General features: G+C 39.3%; 1 protein-coding gene across 3 annotated transcripts in view; it reads left to right on the forward strand.

Moving 5' to 3' along the window:
- THSD4 (thrombospondin type 1 domain containing 4) overlaps positions 1 to 13627 on the forward strand; it is a 727210-nt gene that overhangs the window by 453188 nt on the left and 260395 nt on the right. Inside the window, exon 1 of one of the 3 annotated variants that reach the window (XM_034783209.1) lies at positions 6325 to 6537. The exons of the other annotated variants lie outside the window; for them this stretch is intronic. Coding sequence (XP_034639100.1) covers positions 6466 to 6537 — 72 coding nt within the window. The 5' untranslated portion in view covers positions 6325 to 6465. Of the gene's footprint in view, positions 1 to 6324; positions 6538 to 13627 lie in introns of those variants that run through there. 3 annotated transcript variants of the gene reach the window in all.

The following is a 13627-nucleotide window of genomic DNA, read 5'->3' on the forward strand; positions in this document are numbered from 1 at the left end:
CCCGGACATGCCCGGCTTTTGGGGATTTCCCCCCGGACGGGGATTTGAGCCCCCAAAAGCCGGACATGTCCGGGAAAATCCGGACGTATGGTAACCCTAGATAAGTATATTGTTAGACACTGAAAAAAAAAAGTGACTGGGTGAAGTGGCTGTTCCACTTTGTGTTGACAACAGCAAAAAACTGTTATTAATTTTTGTGGTCATCACCATTTTACCCACCACACATCTAGAAAAGGAAATATGCTTCTGTGCATACAGTATTAATTTACCATAATAATGAAAGTTGCTCTGTGCAGACAGACACTCTCTGCCCACACAGAACCCTGTTAATTTCAGTGGGCTCCATGCAGGAACAAAGGTAAATCCGCATACAACAGCTTGCAGAATTGAGGCCTCAGTTTGTAACCTATGGACCAACGGGCATATTGTAACATTTAAACACCAATATTTATTTCATATGAAGTTTTTATTTTGAGTAACCAGTCCCCTGCAGTTGTAAGGCTCAGAAGAAGAGCTCTCCTGTGTAAAAATTCTATTAGAAATAATTGTGTGAACATTTGCTCAGTAGCATTTCCTCCCGTGGTATGTTTAGGTCTTTATGAAAACAGTGAAGGACAAGTTGGCTCTCTGACAGCATTTTGGTGGAAACGTATTCTAAGTCTCATTTGACATGACCATTTGTAATTCAGACACATTGCCATGGGCAATTAACACACACACAAGTACTTGTGAGGACAGATCTTTACTGAGATGTCAGTTTGGTGGTGCATTTGGTAAGCCTGTGATTATTTAGCTTAGAGACAATAAAATGATGACTTGACCCATCCCTTCCCCCATGTAGCTTCTGATTAAAAGTGCTGTGTTCATGAGATTAAGAGATTTAGAAAGTGCTGAAATGATTTTTACCATAAGCATCATTATTCCTCGCAAAGAATTACATGGTCTAGTTTTCAGAAGTGATGGACTAGGCTGCTACCTCTTGCTGCAGCAACACTGCTATTGTCTGGTACCCCTTTTGCAGATCACTTCCAGCTGTGGAGAGGACCCAGAGGGAGGTAATAGAAGGCCAAGCTGTATTACCTCCAACCTAAATTTCCAGGGACTTGTAAAGTATAGTTCTGCGGAGAGCTGCACCCACCTCTGACCTTGCATCCAGAATTTGCAGAGGCTCGTGCCCAGAATACTCATGGAGGGGCATTTCTGCAAGGTCATCATCTTCTCTTCTCCTCAGTTGCTAGAGAGTTAACTCTGTGCATGAATTTCCAGGGGATGATCTGGACCAACATATTTGAACTGCTGAAGAATTTCATTTCCACTTGATTTGAATAGACAGATGATTTTTTTCTCCTATACTCTACTTTTACTCAGTAGAAGCTTTTAGCTGAGGATTAATGTTCTTTATTATAGGAATCCTCTAGGCTCCCTATATGTGCTCCAAGACTCTAACAGGTCTGCTTCCAGCTGAAGAAGTTGGATGCAGATATGTCTGAAATTGGTTAATGCTACTTTCTGGAAGGTAATCATATGAGAGACTCAAGTAAATCCTTCATCCCCTGGAGCTGAGTATGTTGCTTCCCTGTTATTCCCAGCTCTGCTTGGCCTAGATGATTAGGTACCAAAACCCAGATCCCCTGCTTGGCAGTCTGTTTAGATACCATTTACACTATTAGTTGGTTTGTGGATGAACAATGTTTAATAATCTGACCCTGATTTATTTGAGAAAAGCATTTGCGACTTATCCAAGCCCCATAAAAATCAGTAGACTCTCCTGTTGACTGTAAGGGGCTAAATATTTTTTAAACCCTACAAGTACTATTAAATAAAATAACAAATGTGTTTTTAAATTCAGGGTTTTTAAAAATTATTTTAGCATTTATCTGTGGGTTAGGATAGAATTACCTAGTAATCCAGGCTGCCTACAGATACTGCCCCAACACCTGATTTACCCACCGATAGGGCTGTTGAAATTGTGGACATTTTCACTATTTCTTTTGTATTTCTTTAAATGGGATATTTGTAAAAGATGCATGAGAATGTGAATTTGTAACATTTTTTTACTGCAAAATCACTTAAGCTTGAAAATTTGCTCATTTTCAAGTGAACTTCCACTACTGTTGAGTGGATAATTAGCAATTTTTTCACAAAAATTAGGCAATTTTAGATTTTTCTTACCAAAATGAGAACTCACACTTTGAGTATTTTCAATTTCATCCTTAAAATTTTGTTCCAGCTGTTAAAATCATCTGCTGGGCTACATTCTCTACAACAGAGGAAATGAAAGTTCTATTAATAGGAAGACAGGATATGCTGGGAGTTGCTCCACGCAAGAACTTTGGTTTTTAGAACTGGTTGTTGCATTTTTGATAAAATATATTTTTGTCGAGATATGCTGCTTCATCAAAGCTGAAATGTTTTACAGCTGGGAAGATTTCTGAGGTCCAAAGCTCTTTGGTAATTTCTGACGAGGAAGGGAGAGAAACCCAAATTGAAAAACTGACCTTTTAGATCTGAAAATCGACATTTCAACACATTTCTCAAGATCATTTGAAAAGTTCTATATCCATTCTATATTGGAATGAAAAAAAAGTCAAAACCTCAAAAGTTGTCCCAAAACAGAATTGTCGGTCTCTGGCCAGCTCTACTCATAGTATTTGCCTTACACTGCACAGAAACACTTCTACTCCCAGAGCATGGCATCCCCTCAAGGCCTTAGATTTAGATTCTGTCATCAATTGCACATGTGATCGCTGAACTGATCATTAGAAATTAGCCAGTTAATTCCCTGTTGTTAATAATGGTTTGGGAACTAGGTCAGTGAATTGACTATCTGTCTAACTAACTAACTTTGACTAACTTTTGGCCAAATATGAAATTACACAACTACTAAGTGTGGTATGTAATCTATCATTTAAATCACCTTCCTTACCAGATGACTGGAGGATAGCTAATGTGATGCCAATTTTTATAAAGGCTCCAGAGGAGATCCTGGCAATTAAAGACTGGTAAGCTTAACTTCAGTACCAGGCAAATTGGTTGAAACTGTAAAAAAGAACAGAATTATCAGACACATAGATGTGATTTGTTGTAGCAGAGTCAACATAGCTTTTGTAAAGGGAAATCATGCCTCACCAATCTATTAGAATTCTTTGAGTGGGTCAACAAACGTGAACAAGGGTGATCCAGTGGATATAGGGTACTTAGACTTTCAGAAAGCCTTAGACACCAAAGGCTGTTAAGGAAATTATGAGTCATGGGATAAGAGGGGAAGGTCCTTTCATGGATCAGTAACTGGTTAAAAGATAGGAAACAAAGGATAGGAATAAATGGTCAAAGTTTTCAGAATGGAGAGAGGTAAATAGAAGTGTCCCCCCAGGGATCTGTATTAGCACCAGTGCTATTCAACATATTCATAAATGATCTGGTAAAAAGGGGGTAAACAGTGAGGTGGCAAAATTTGCAGAATTACTAAAGATAGTTAAGTTCAAAGCAGACTGCAAGGAGTTACAAAGGGATCTCACAAAACTGGGTGATGGGACAACAAAATGGCAGATTAAATTCAATGTTGATGAAAGAAAAATAATGCACATGAGAAAACATAATCAAAACTATACATACAAAATGATGGGGTCTAAATTAGCTGTTACCACTCTAGAAAGAGATCTTGGGGTCATTGTGGATAGTTCTCTGAAAACATCTGCTCAATGTGCAAAGGCAGTCAAAAAGGCTATCAGAACATTCGGAACCATTAGGAAAGGGATAGATAATAAGACAGAAAATATCATAATGTCTCAATACAAATCCTTGGTATGCCCGCATCTTAAATATTGTGTGCAGATCTGGACACCCCATCTCAAAAAAGATATATTAGAACTGGAAAAGTTACAGAGAAGGGAAACAAAAAATGACTAAGGGGTATGGAACAGCTTCTGTATGAGGAGAGATTAAGTAGACTGGGACTTTTCAGCTTGGAAAAATGTTGCCTAAGAGCGGACATGGTAGAGGTCTATAAAATCTTGACTGGTGTGGAGAAAGTGAATAAGAAAATGTTATTTACTCCTTCACACAGCATAATAACTAGGGGTCACTCAATGAAATAAATAGGCAGCAGGTTTGAAACAAACCAAAGGAAGTACTTTTTCACAGAACACACAGTCAACCTGTGGAACTCTTTGCCGGGGGATGTTGTGAAGGCCAAAACTATAACTGGGTTCAAAAAAGAACTAGTTAAGCTCATAGAGGATAGGTCCATCAATGGCTTTTATTAGCCAGGATGATCGGGGATGCAACCCCACGCTCTGAGTGTCCCTAGCCTCTGATTGCCAGAAGCTGGGAGTGGATGACCGGGGATGGATCACTAGATGATTGCCTGTTCTATTCATTCCCTCTGAAGCACCTGGCATTGCCCACTATCAGAAGACAGGATAGTGGGGTAGATGGATCATTGATATGGCCCAGTATGGCTGTTAGGTTCTTACGAAAATTCTGCTGCCTTTATTTGATAAAAATCCCCATTGAGTTCAGTGGCAGTTTTGCTCAGTAGAGTTAAGCACAATCTTTACCAGTAAGAAGAAAACCAGTATTCTGTTATCTTTTAGCAGTCTGACTGTATTTATTTATTTACAATTCTTCAAGCTTCATTTTACATAAATATACTTGGCTGTTACTTGGGCACCAGTCTGAAAACTAAAGCAAGGAAGCCAGATATGCAGACCTTTCCTTTTTAGGGTAGAGAGAGGAAAGGATTGTCGTGGAGTTAAATGTCAAACAAAATACTGTAAATAAATTTAAAAAAGAGAGTGAGAGACTGGATGAAGCAAACCAAGGTACATAACAGATACTGGATCAAATGCAAAGTTACAGTATTTAAACCCCAAGGATTCAAAAATCATGAGTCAAGCCCCCATAAATCATAAAATCAGCATAAAAATCATGAGATTTTTAAAAAGAATAAATTTGGGGTTGTTTTTTCTTTACCTTCTGGATTTTGATACCTTAGGTTACACTCAGAACATGTGTTTGAACTTTTATTTGCTACCATGAGGGGTAGAAACACATTTTTAAATTAAAGCTCAAATTCTCAGGTAAACACTTGACTTCAGGAGTTGGGGCTTTAAGGAAAACACCAAATCTGACATGACTTGTATTGCCAGCTCTCAAGATTTTATCACTAATTAGAAGAAAGTAAAATGAGAAAGGGAAGAAGAGGAATTTTAGGGCTGATATAGAGGTCCCATAAAGTCTTAAATGTTACAAAATTGTTCTGTTCTGCTGTTGAGTGTGATGCATTTAGTCAATATGACTTCAGAACAGTATTTTCATGTTTCATAAATATTTTGTATTAGTTTCTTGACGACAGCAGAAAAGAGCATCCTACAGAGAACTGCAGGAATGTTAAACAAAAGGAACCACTTCATCCTTTATGGCTCGTCTTGTGCATCATTGCTAGTTTCTGAGACATATAGCTGTCTATTTGGCAGATTGAATACTAAAGTTATGTTCCATATTTGTATATTGTTTTACTATTTGCTTGAAAATATGTCATGATCACCAACTAAAAACAAAGCAAACAAAAAGCTTTTCCTTATTTTTGAAACTGTAATTCTGGTCAAAGCAGTTTATCATTGTTGGGGTTTGTATCACTTTAAATCAAAATTTCTTTGGTCTGTTGTCTACATGAAAACAAGAGAGAGAGATTGTATATTGGTGATGGTGCTCAAGATTTACCATAAAGGATCCCAGTTAATCTTTCTATAGAGTCCATTCCTGCAAGCAAGGAAGCACCTTCTGAGAGGTAATGAGCACCCTCAACTCCTAGGAACTAGGCATGTGAGTTGAGGGTGCTGACTCCATCCCCCTGCAGGATTGGACCATTTGTGCTCTAATGCTGTGCTGATGTAAGGCTCCTTGTAAACTGAGAGGTTATATGTAGTTTTCTGAATAGTGTTTTAGTTGATTTTTTTTTGCTAGAAACTTCTTTAATAAAGGGACATGCTGCGGCTTTAAAGCAGCTCTTGCTGTCTGAGCATCAACAGGCATCTTTGCACTGCTTTAGCCTCTGTTCTCTAATCATGCCTACCTAAGTCAATAAGGCATTGACAGGCTTCCCTGTGTATTAAAGGTTACCTTTTAGCTTGTTTTATGAATCAGAGCAGATGCATAACTTGGCATTGACCATTTCTGTCCCTCCCCTTCTATGCTTGATACAAACTGCAGCCCCCAGCTCATTGCTGTGTCGAGCCCCCTCCCCCAGCAGGGAGAAGTCATTACATGAAGAGATCAGCTTACCAGTTGTCTTCAGCGTAGTGGCTGAGAGCAAAGCTCCTGGTAGTACAGTGAGTCAGAAGGGGAGAGAGTGGTGCCCAGCAGAACTACAGGGCTGTGATACTGAGACACAAGTGCATCTGCTAGCTGTTAGTACTTGGCAGAGGGATTTCTCCTTTAGGGTAGTTCTAACTTTGGGTAATAATGTTTGTCAGCTACCTGATATTAACATTGCTCGACTTTCAAACAGCAGTGTTAGCAAGACCTGAGGGAGAGGTAAGCCTAGTGTAAAGTCTTGTCAAAAATTATCGTCTTGTCAGAATTTAATTTCCTCTTCTATCTATCAGCAGGGATCGTGAGTGATTTTATGTTGTGTAAGACTAATGTGCAGTGTTTCATTTTAGAATTGCATTGTCTGCTACTGTATGAAAATAGCTGTTTGCAGAATTCTCTAGTTGCTAAAATGAAACTACCTATTGAAAGCCAGCTTGTTTTTAATTGTCGCACGGAGGACACATCATGTTTTGTGGATTTTTCTCTGCTAATATGTAGAAAAATATAATTTTGTTTACAACAATCTGTAGTGTTGATGATATACAACGTTAAGTTCAAGTTTTCTGCAGGAAAGATGTATGATTGAAAAAAGTTTTTACTTGGTGTTTTTCTTATGTAAAACACTGCAAGTCTCCTTGTATGGTGTATATTTATAACTAGCCTCTGCATTCAATGTGTGTGAATTATTAGAATAATACATAAGAAATAGAAAAACTATCCCTATTTTAGAATATATATGATATCCCTAAAGAGGGATTTTGTGATATTCCTATTAATATGAGAATTCTAAGTGATGGAATGGAACAGTCATTCCTATGCATTTGAAATTGCTGCTTCATTTGCTAAATGCACTTTTCCAGGTTTTTGCTTAGATCAGCCTAGTTCTACATCAAGCCCTTATTGCATATTGAAGCAGAAAATTTAAAATAGTCATTTTCCATTTAGGAAAGAATTCAGCAAACATAATTATATAGATATGAAATATCCTTATTAATGAAGTCACTGGCAAAAACATACCCACTCCTTGATACATTTGATACTCTTCTCTCCCCACTCCCTAACTAAAATGTGATGCATATTTATGAATTTTAAAAGAACAAATGGATATGCTATTCTTTGATAAGCCTTTTTTCTTTACGTATGTCAACAGTATGCATAAGAGCTAAGTGAAAACTAAATCTTCTGAAGGATGGTGATTCTGCTTTAAAGCTCTGACTTTTGTTGTTCGTGTCAGAAGATTCTAATAGCCTTATAAAGCCAGACCAATTACTTTCCCTGGTAAAAGAAAGTGGAGGTGAACTGAAAACACATTTAAGTCAAAAGCTGCTGGGTTGGCACTGGTTATTAGCTCATAGTTCTAGATAGAGAGTGCATTTTGCTTTCAGAGTGGTTTAAAAAAGGAATGGTAATATTTGTGATTCCAGAAACAAGGTCTATTTTAATGAAATTGTGTGTTGGGAAATGCAGTCTTTGATCTAATTAAAAAAGTGGGGAAAAGTTTTCATAAGAGGCTCTGGGAATTTAAAAGGGTGGACGTTCAGCGCGACTAGAAGCTAATCATTGCCCTCTAGTTGTCACTGAGGTTTTAACTTTCCTGTTGATTGTTACTGAGTAAAGAAAATGATAGATGGACTCACCTTACCCAGGCGTAGGGACTTTGAAATGTGTGGTGGCTCATATGGAAAATATTTCTGTTACACTGCATGCACATGTGGTCTTCAGAGATCCATATAAACAGTAAATCTACTGCAGCAGCAGTGTTGCCTGCCAATTATCCTTGTTAGTGAGTAAAATAAAAGCAATGCTGTGTTCTTACCTGGAAATGAATTGCTGCAGTAGAAGTGCAATGTGGAATGTTTTAGAACTGTAATCCTTATGCCATATACTTAACACTGCTGTACTGTTAACTTGAGTTTTTCAGCTAATACTGCAGACTAAATATGAAAAGGGGATTGGAGGTGTATCATTGATCATATGCTTTACTACAGTAGTGAGAAGTCTGCTTTTTAAATCTAATTATATGTCTAATCATGAAAGCCATATAATAACTAAAATACACAATGTCTGATAGCAATGGAGTAGTTCCTTTGTCTGTGAGTCGCCAGAGACCAATGGATAATCATGTGCATTTTTCTGCTGCAGCTGCAGAATCTTGGCTACATAAATATTATCTCTCTAGGAAATTTATTCAATTAGGATTTTTCCCTTGCTGGATAGACAAGGAAATAAAAAGAGGGAAAATAAGTGAGCAGCCATTTTAAAAAGTAGCCTGTATTATAGTTTGCTGATTTAAAGTGTTGCATTTACTTCTATGAATGTTTGTATTGCTTTATAGTTAGGGCCCTACCAAATTCAGGGTCCATTTTGGTCAATTTCACAGCCATAGGATTTTAAAAATCTGAAATTTCATGATTTCAGCAATTTAAATCTGAAATTTCTCTGTGTTGTAATTGTAGGGGTCCTGACCTAAAAGGAGTTGCGGGGGGAAAGGGTGTCACAAGGTTATTGTGTGTGGGGGGTGTTGCGGTACTGCTACTCTTACTTCTGCACTGCTGCTGGCGGCAGCGCTGCCTTCAGAGCTGGGCAGCTGGAGAGTAGCAGCTGCTGGTCAGGAGCCCAGCTCTGAAGGCAGAGTCACCGCCAGCACCAGCGCAGAAGTAAGGATGGCATGATATGGTATTGCCATCCCTACCTCTGCACTGCAGACTACAGAGCTGGGTCCTCAGTCAGCAACCACCACTCTCTGGCCACCCAGCTCTGAAGGCAGCAGCGCAGAAGCAAGTGTGACATGGTATGGTATTGATACCCTTACTTCTGCGCTGCTGCTGGTGGGGCGCGGCTTTCAAAGCTGGGGGCCCGGCCAACAGCTGCTGCTCTCCAGCCACCCAGCTCTAAAGGCAGTGCAGAAGTAAGGGTGGCAATACCCCAACCCCCCTAAAATAATCTTGTGTCCTTTTGGGTTAGGACCCTCAATTTGAGAAACATTGGTCTCCCCCATGAAATCTGTGTAGTATAGTGTAAAAGCACACAAAAGACTAAATTTCATGGGGGGGAGGCCAGATTTCAGGGTCCATTTTTTTCATGGCTGTGAATTTGTTAGGGTCCTATTTATAGTTTTGTGTGTGTGTGTATGTATTTGTTAAAGGTCTGCTCATAAAAACATCAGCTTGTGATGGTCTTTTTCTTGATGGCTTGTTCTTTCCTGCATTGTAATACATGCTCTTTGGATATTCAAGAAACATTCGAGAAAATAATGAAAATCCAACTGTTACAATTTCCTCCTTTGTGAATCTTAAAGAATTCCTGATTGTATCGGTCTGGTTATTTCATACTTGTTTTTAGTCATTGGGTTAGTGAATGACTCAACATGATGTCACTTAAACTGCATTGCACCACTTTTCCTGTCTTTTTAGCTGATATTTTAGTATCAAGATTTTTTTTTTATCCAGTAGGGGAATGTGGCAATGTAACCTTGCAACTTGCTTATTGCTCACACTAGCCCAGTATCAGAACCCTTTTTGATACTGTTTGCGAGGAAATTGAAACTCTCTTCACCCATAGCTGGATGCTCAAAATGTTACCTTCTTTCTGACTCAGTCTCTCTGCAGGTCAGAGTACAGTTTCCTTCTCTACTGGGTGTCCAGGAGCAGTTGTCCCCACCAATAGACTGTACAATTGGTTCCTGTGACTAAGAAAGAAGTAAAGCTTATTTGGCATTAGATAGAAAATAATGAGAAAACCAGAAAAAAGTGAAGCAGACTACCAGCTATCTGAATTTAACACTGCAGAAAATGCAGCGCTCCGCTCTTATTTTTAAAATGATGATTAAGCAAGATTTTTTTTGAAATGCTGTATTTTTGCAAGTCCTGTGTCATAGCTCCCAACGTGACCATTCACTGAGTTCCATCCTGTCACTGAAACTTTCCTCCAGGGCCAGTGTGTCAGGGCTTAACAAGGTAGGTTGTCCTGGGAATTCTCTATGTGCAATTGGAGAGTCTCTCCTTTAGTAGTTCTGACGGACTTTGTATAACCATATGTTAAGCCTTCATTAGCATGCTCTACATTACCTTATTCCTTGGTTTAGACATCAGCACACGATTACATCATATTTGATTAAAATCATCCATCTTTCTATTTCAAAATACTCAGACTTTTAAATGTCCCCTTTGCAGTTTGCAAGGTGCACATTTGAAGGGACTTATTTGAACTTCTATAAGGGTTAAATCTCTTCAGCTGAATACTCAAACCATGCCTCCTCTTCCATTGTGGCAGTTGCTTTTAGCATGGAACGGCCAAATTGTGCCACCTTACACTGAGACATACCCTACTCCCGGAATAGTCCTATTGATTTCTGTAGGTGTCAGTGGAGCTATGCTGACTTGCACCAGCCGAGGATCTGACCCTAAGGGAGTCAAGCTTTAAGTAGTGAAATATAAGAGCAGATTTCATACAGAAAATGAATATCTCAGAGGGTGACAGACATTAGGTTGTTCTTGGCATTTTAATCCTGACTTGTACTGAGTCTTATTTTTCAGATTTATTAGAAATTTGATAGAATTTCTCGCCCATAAAAAATCTCTGTGGTCTTCAACCTGGTTGTCTTTAATACGTTGTAATTTAATCCCTACACCCTTGTCCCACAATGAGTTTCATGTTAAAGATTCCTGCACTTGCATGGAGCACCTGTGAGGTTAGTGGAGCTTGGCCTGGCATAGGGGTGCACCCAAATGGGTTCCCTAGCAGGATGGAGCCCTAAGGGTATGTCTACACAGCAGCTAGACACCCGCAGCTGGTCCATGCTAGCCCATTCGGGCTCTCTGGGCTCAGGTTGTGGGGCTGCTTCATTTCTGTGTAGACTTCCGGACTTGGTGGGAGCCCAGGCTGTAGGACCCTGCGGGGTGGAAATATCCCAGAGCTCAGGCTCCATCTTGAGTTCAGGTGTCTACACAGCAATGAAACAGCCCTGTGAGCCTGAATCAGCTGGCATGCACCAGCCGCGGGTTTTTCTTTGCTTGTAGACATACTCTATGTTGCTCATGACCACTGACTTCAGAAAATAAAATGTATGTGGAAATGCAAAAATCTTTACAAAGAAATTCACCCAGCCTGGGCTCCTTAGGAAATTCTTATCCAAACCCATGTGATACTAAACCAAGGTCAAATAGTAAAATATCTGGATTTTTGGTTAGTATTGTTTGCAATTAGCATTTTTAAAATTCTGTCTGCCTGACAATAAATAGATGTACATTATAGACATGGCAAAAAAAATAGCTTCAAATGTAAAATAAATGTCTTCTTCATCTGTGTTTTCATCTGTATGTGAACTACTCATAAAAGTATATTTCTAGCTGATCTTTTGGTGCATTTAAATGGATGGGAACTAGCTTGTAAACTTTTTCCAAATCCTTTTCAGCTCTAGGATGATATTGTGTCCAGGCAACAGGATTTTTTCTGCAATCACTGTAGTAATTGGATTTGTTAAAGAAGAAGAACTTCTATTCAGACAGATGGGATGTCATTTGCTTTGTACTTCCTACAGCAGTCAGTATGAAGCACAGAAAATCTAACCACATTCTTAAAAGCTAGTTTCATCAGCTATCTGTCGGAAATACAACACCTTTTATTAGTTTAATGGTTGTTAAAACATCCCCTATGAGTTTAGGCATGGGGAGGGGATCAAGACAGCAATGTGAACATACAAAAATGGGAAACAGAATCTATAGTCTTTATATCCCTGCCCTCTGAAACCATAGAAGATCCAATGTGTGAACTATGGATGTTTCAGACACTTTGATTTGGCTGAGTGGAGTAAAAGTTGTTGCTAGGAGAGAGTGCTTTACACAGCATCATGTATTGCAAAACTAGGAGGAGATATGCAGGAATGCAGTTGATCCCGCCTGCATCAATTTCTTGCCCACCTCATGGATTTGCAAACCCCAGTTCCTGACTTAATATTTCCCTGGAAATGTCACAACTCTTGGAGATATAGGTCCTTGCTTTGTGGGTGGCCAACATACTTAGCAGAAAGGTTGGCTTGCTGTGGCAAACCATCATGGGTGGCCCTTAAAAATTTCCGTTCAGTTGCTTATCTGAACCATGCAAACTTTGCACTGAAAATCTTGCGAGAACAGCCTTTCTTTTAGTACTTCAGTATGTCTGTTCCCTTTTCTAACTGGAAGCAGGAAGTGCAAACATGGATAAAAATAAATAGAATATACTTATCTTTAAAATTAGACTAATTTGTTCACACCTAAAAAACCCCTTTTTGGTTCTAATTTAGGCCAAAGATTCAGGTCCGTTCCTATTATATTGGAATGCATTTCCCACTCCTAATTACTCTCTCCCATCCTGTGACAGAGCTGAGGTCCATGGTGCCAGCTTCTAACTGGGGTTTTGTTTCTAAAAATACATATATATTTTCAAATCTTTGCTGGGTTGCGTGGTAGGAGCCAAGTCACTTAACAGCCTTCTTTTAAAAGTATCTTCAGGTTTTGTGTTGCTTGTGTAGTAGTCTTCCTTGGCTGACAGGTCTATTTCTGAGGTCAGCCAAAGAGTATAGCTTATGCCAGAATTGTGATTCTCTTTCCATACAGTAGGGTATAAATCATGCTCTCCCTCACTGTTATGAGAAATGAACTGCTTGAGCAAGCGAAGAACCCAGTAAACAACATCAGGCCATGGCCCTTTTAAATGTTTTCCCTGGTTGACTGACATTTAGTCTATCATGGAAGAATTCACCCCCCTGATCTAGGATGTATGAGCAATTTTCTTAGCACGCTCAATGGAATCTTCTGGTGTCATTCTAAAAAGCCCCACACATTGTGTCAGATGCTCTATCCTTGAGATGAGACAGTGTCCTTGAGATACTCTCCAGTCATGTGCTGCTGTTGCTTTCTCTCAACTTTAACTTCAGGACTAATAGTTATCCTTAGCTATAGAAATGTATGCTAGGGTGATTTACCATCAATAAAGTTGTGATTTATATTGCTGTAGAAATAACTCCTAAAATGATTTTTTCACGTTTCATGAATTTTTCATCTCTCCCTCCCTCCTCCCCACCCCCAGTCCTCAAGAATTTCTCATTCCTTCCCAAGCATTAACTGCTCCTGGATCCTCTCCTCCTATGGCAAGCCCAGGTCTGTAATACCAGGAATATTGCAGATCTGAGTGAAGTGCACTGGTAGTGAGTTGTGAATAGCTTTTGGCCCATAAGACCTAATCCAAAGCCCATTGACTTTAGTAGGCTCCGGATCAGGCCTATGTTACGTTTCTTGGTTATGCTGCAAGCATCTGAGGAACACAGAGATTAGGT

The sequence above is a fragment of the Trachemys scripta genome, chromosome 10 (assembly GCF_013100865.1).
Source record: "Trachemys scripta elegans isolate TJP31775 chromosome 10, CAS_Tse_1.0, whole genome shotgun sequence".
NCBI lineage: Eukaryota > Metazoa > Chordata > Testudines > Emydidae > Trachemys > Trachemys scripta.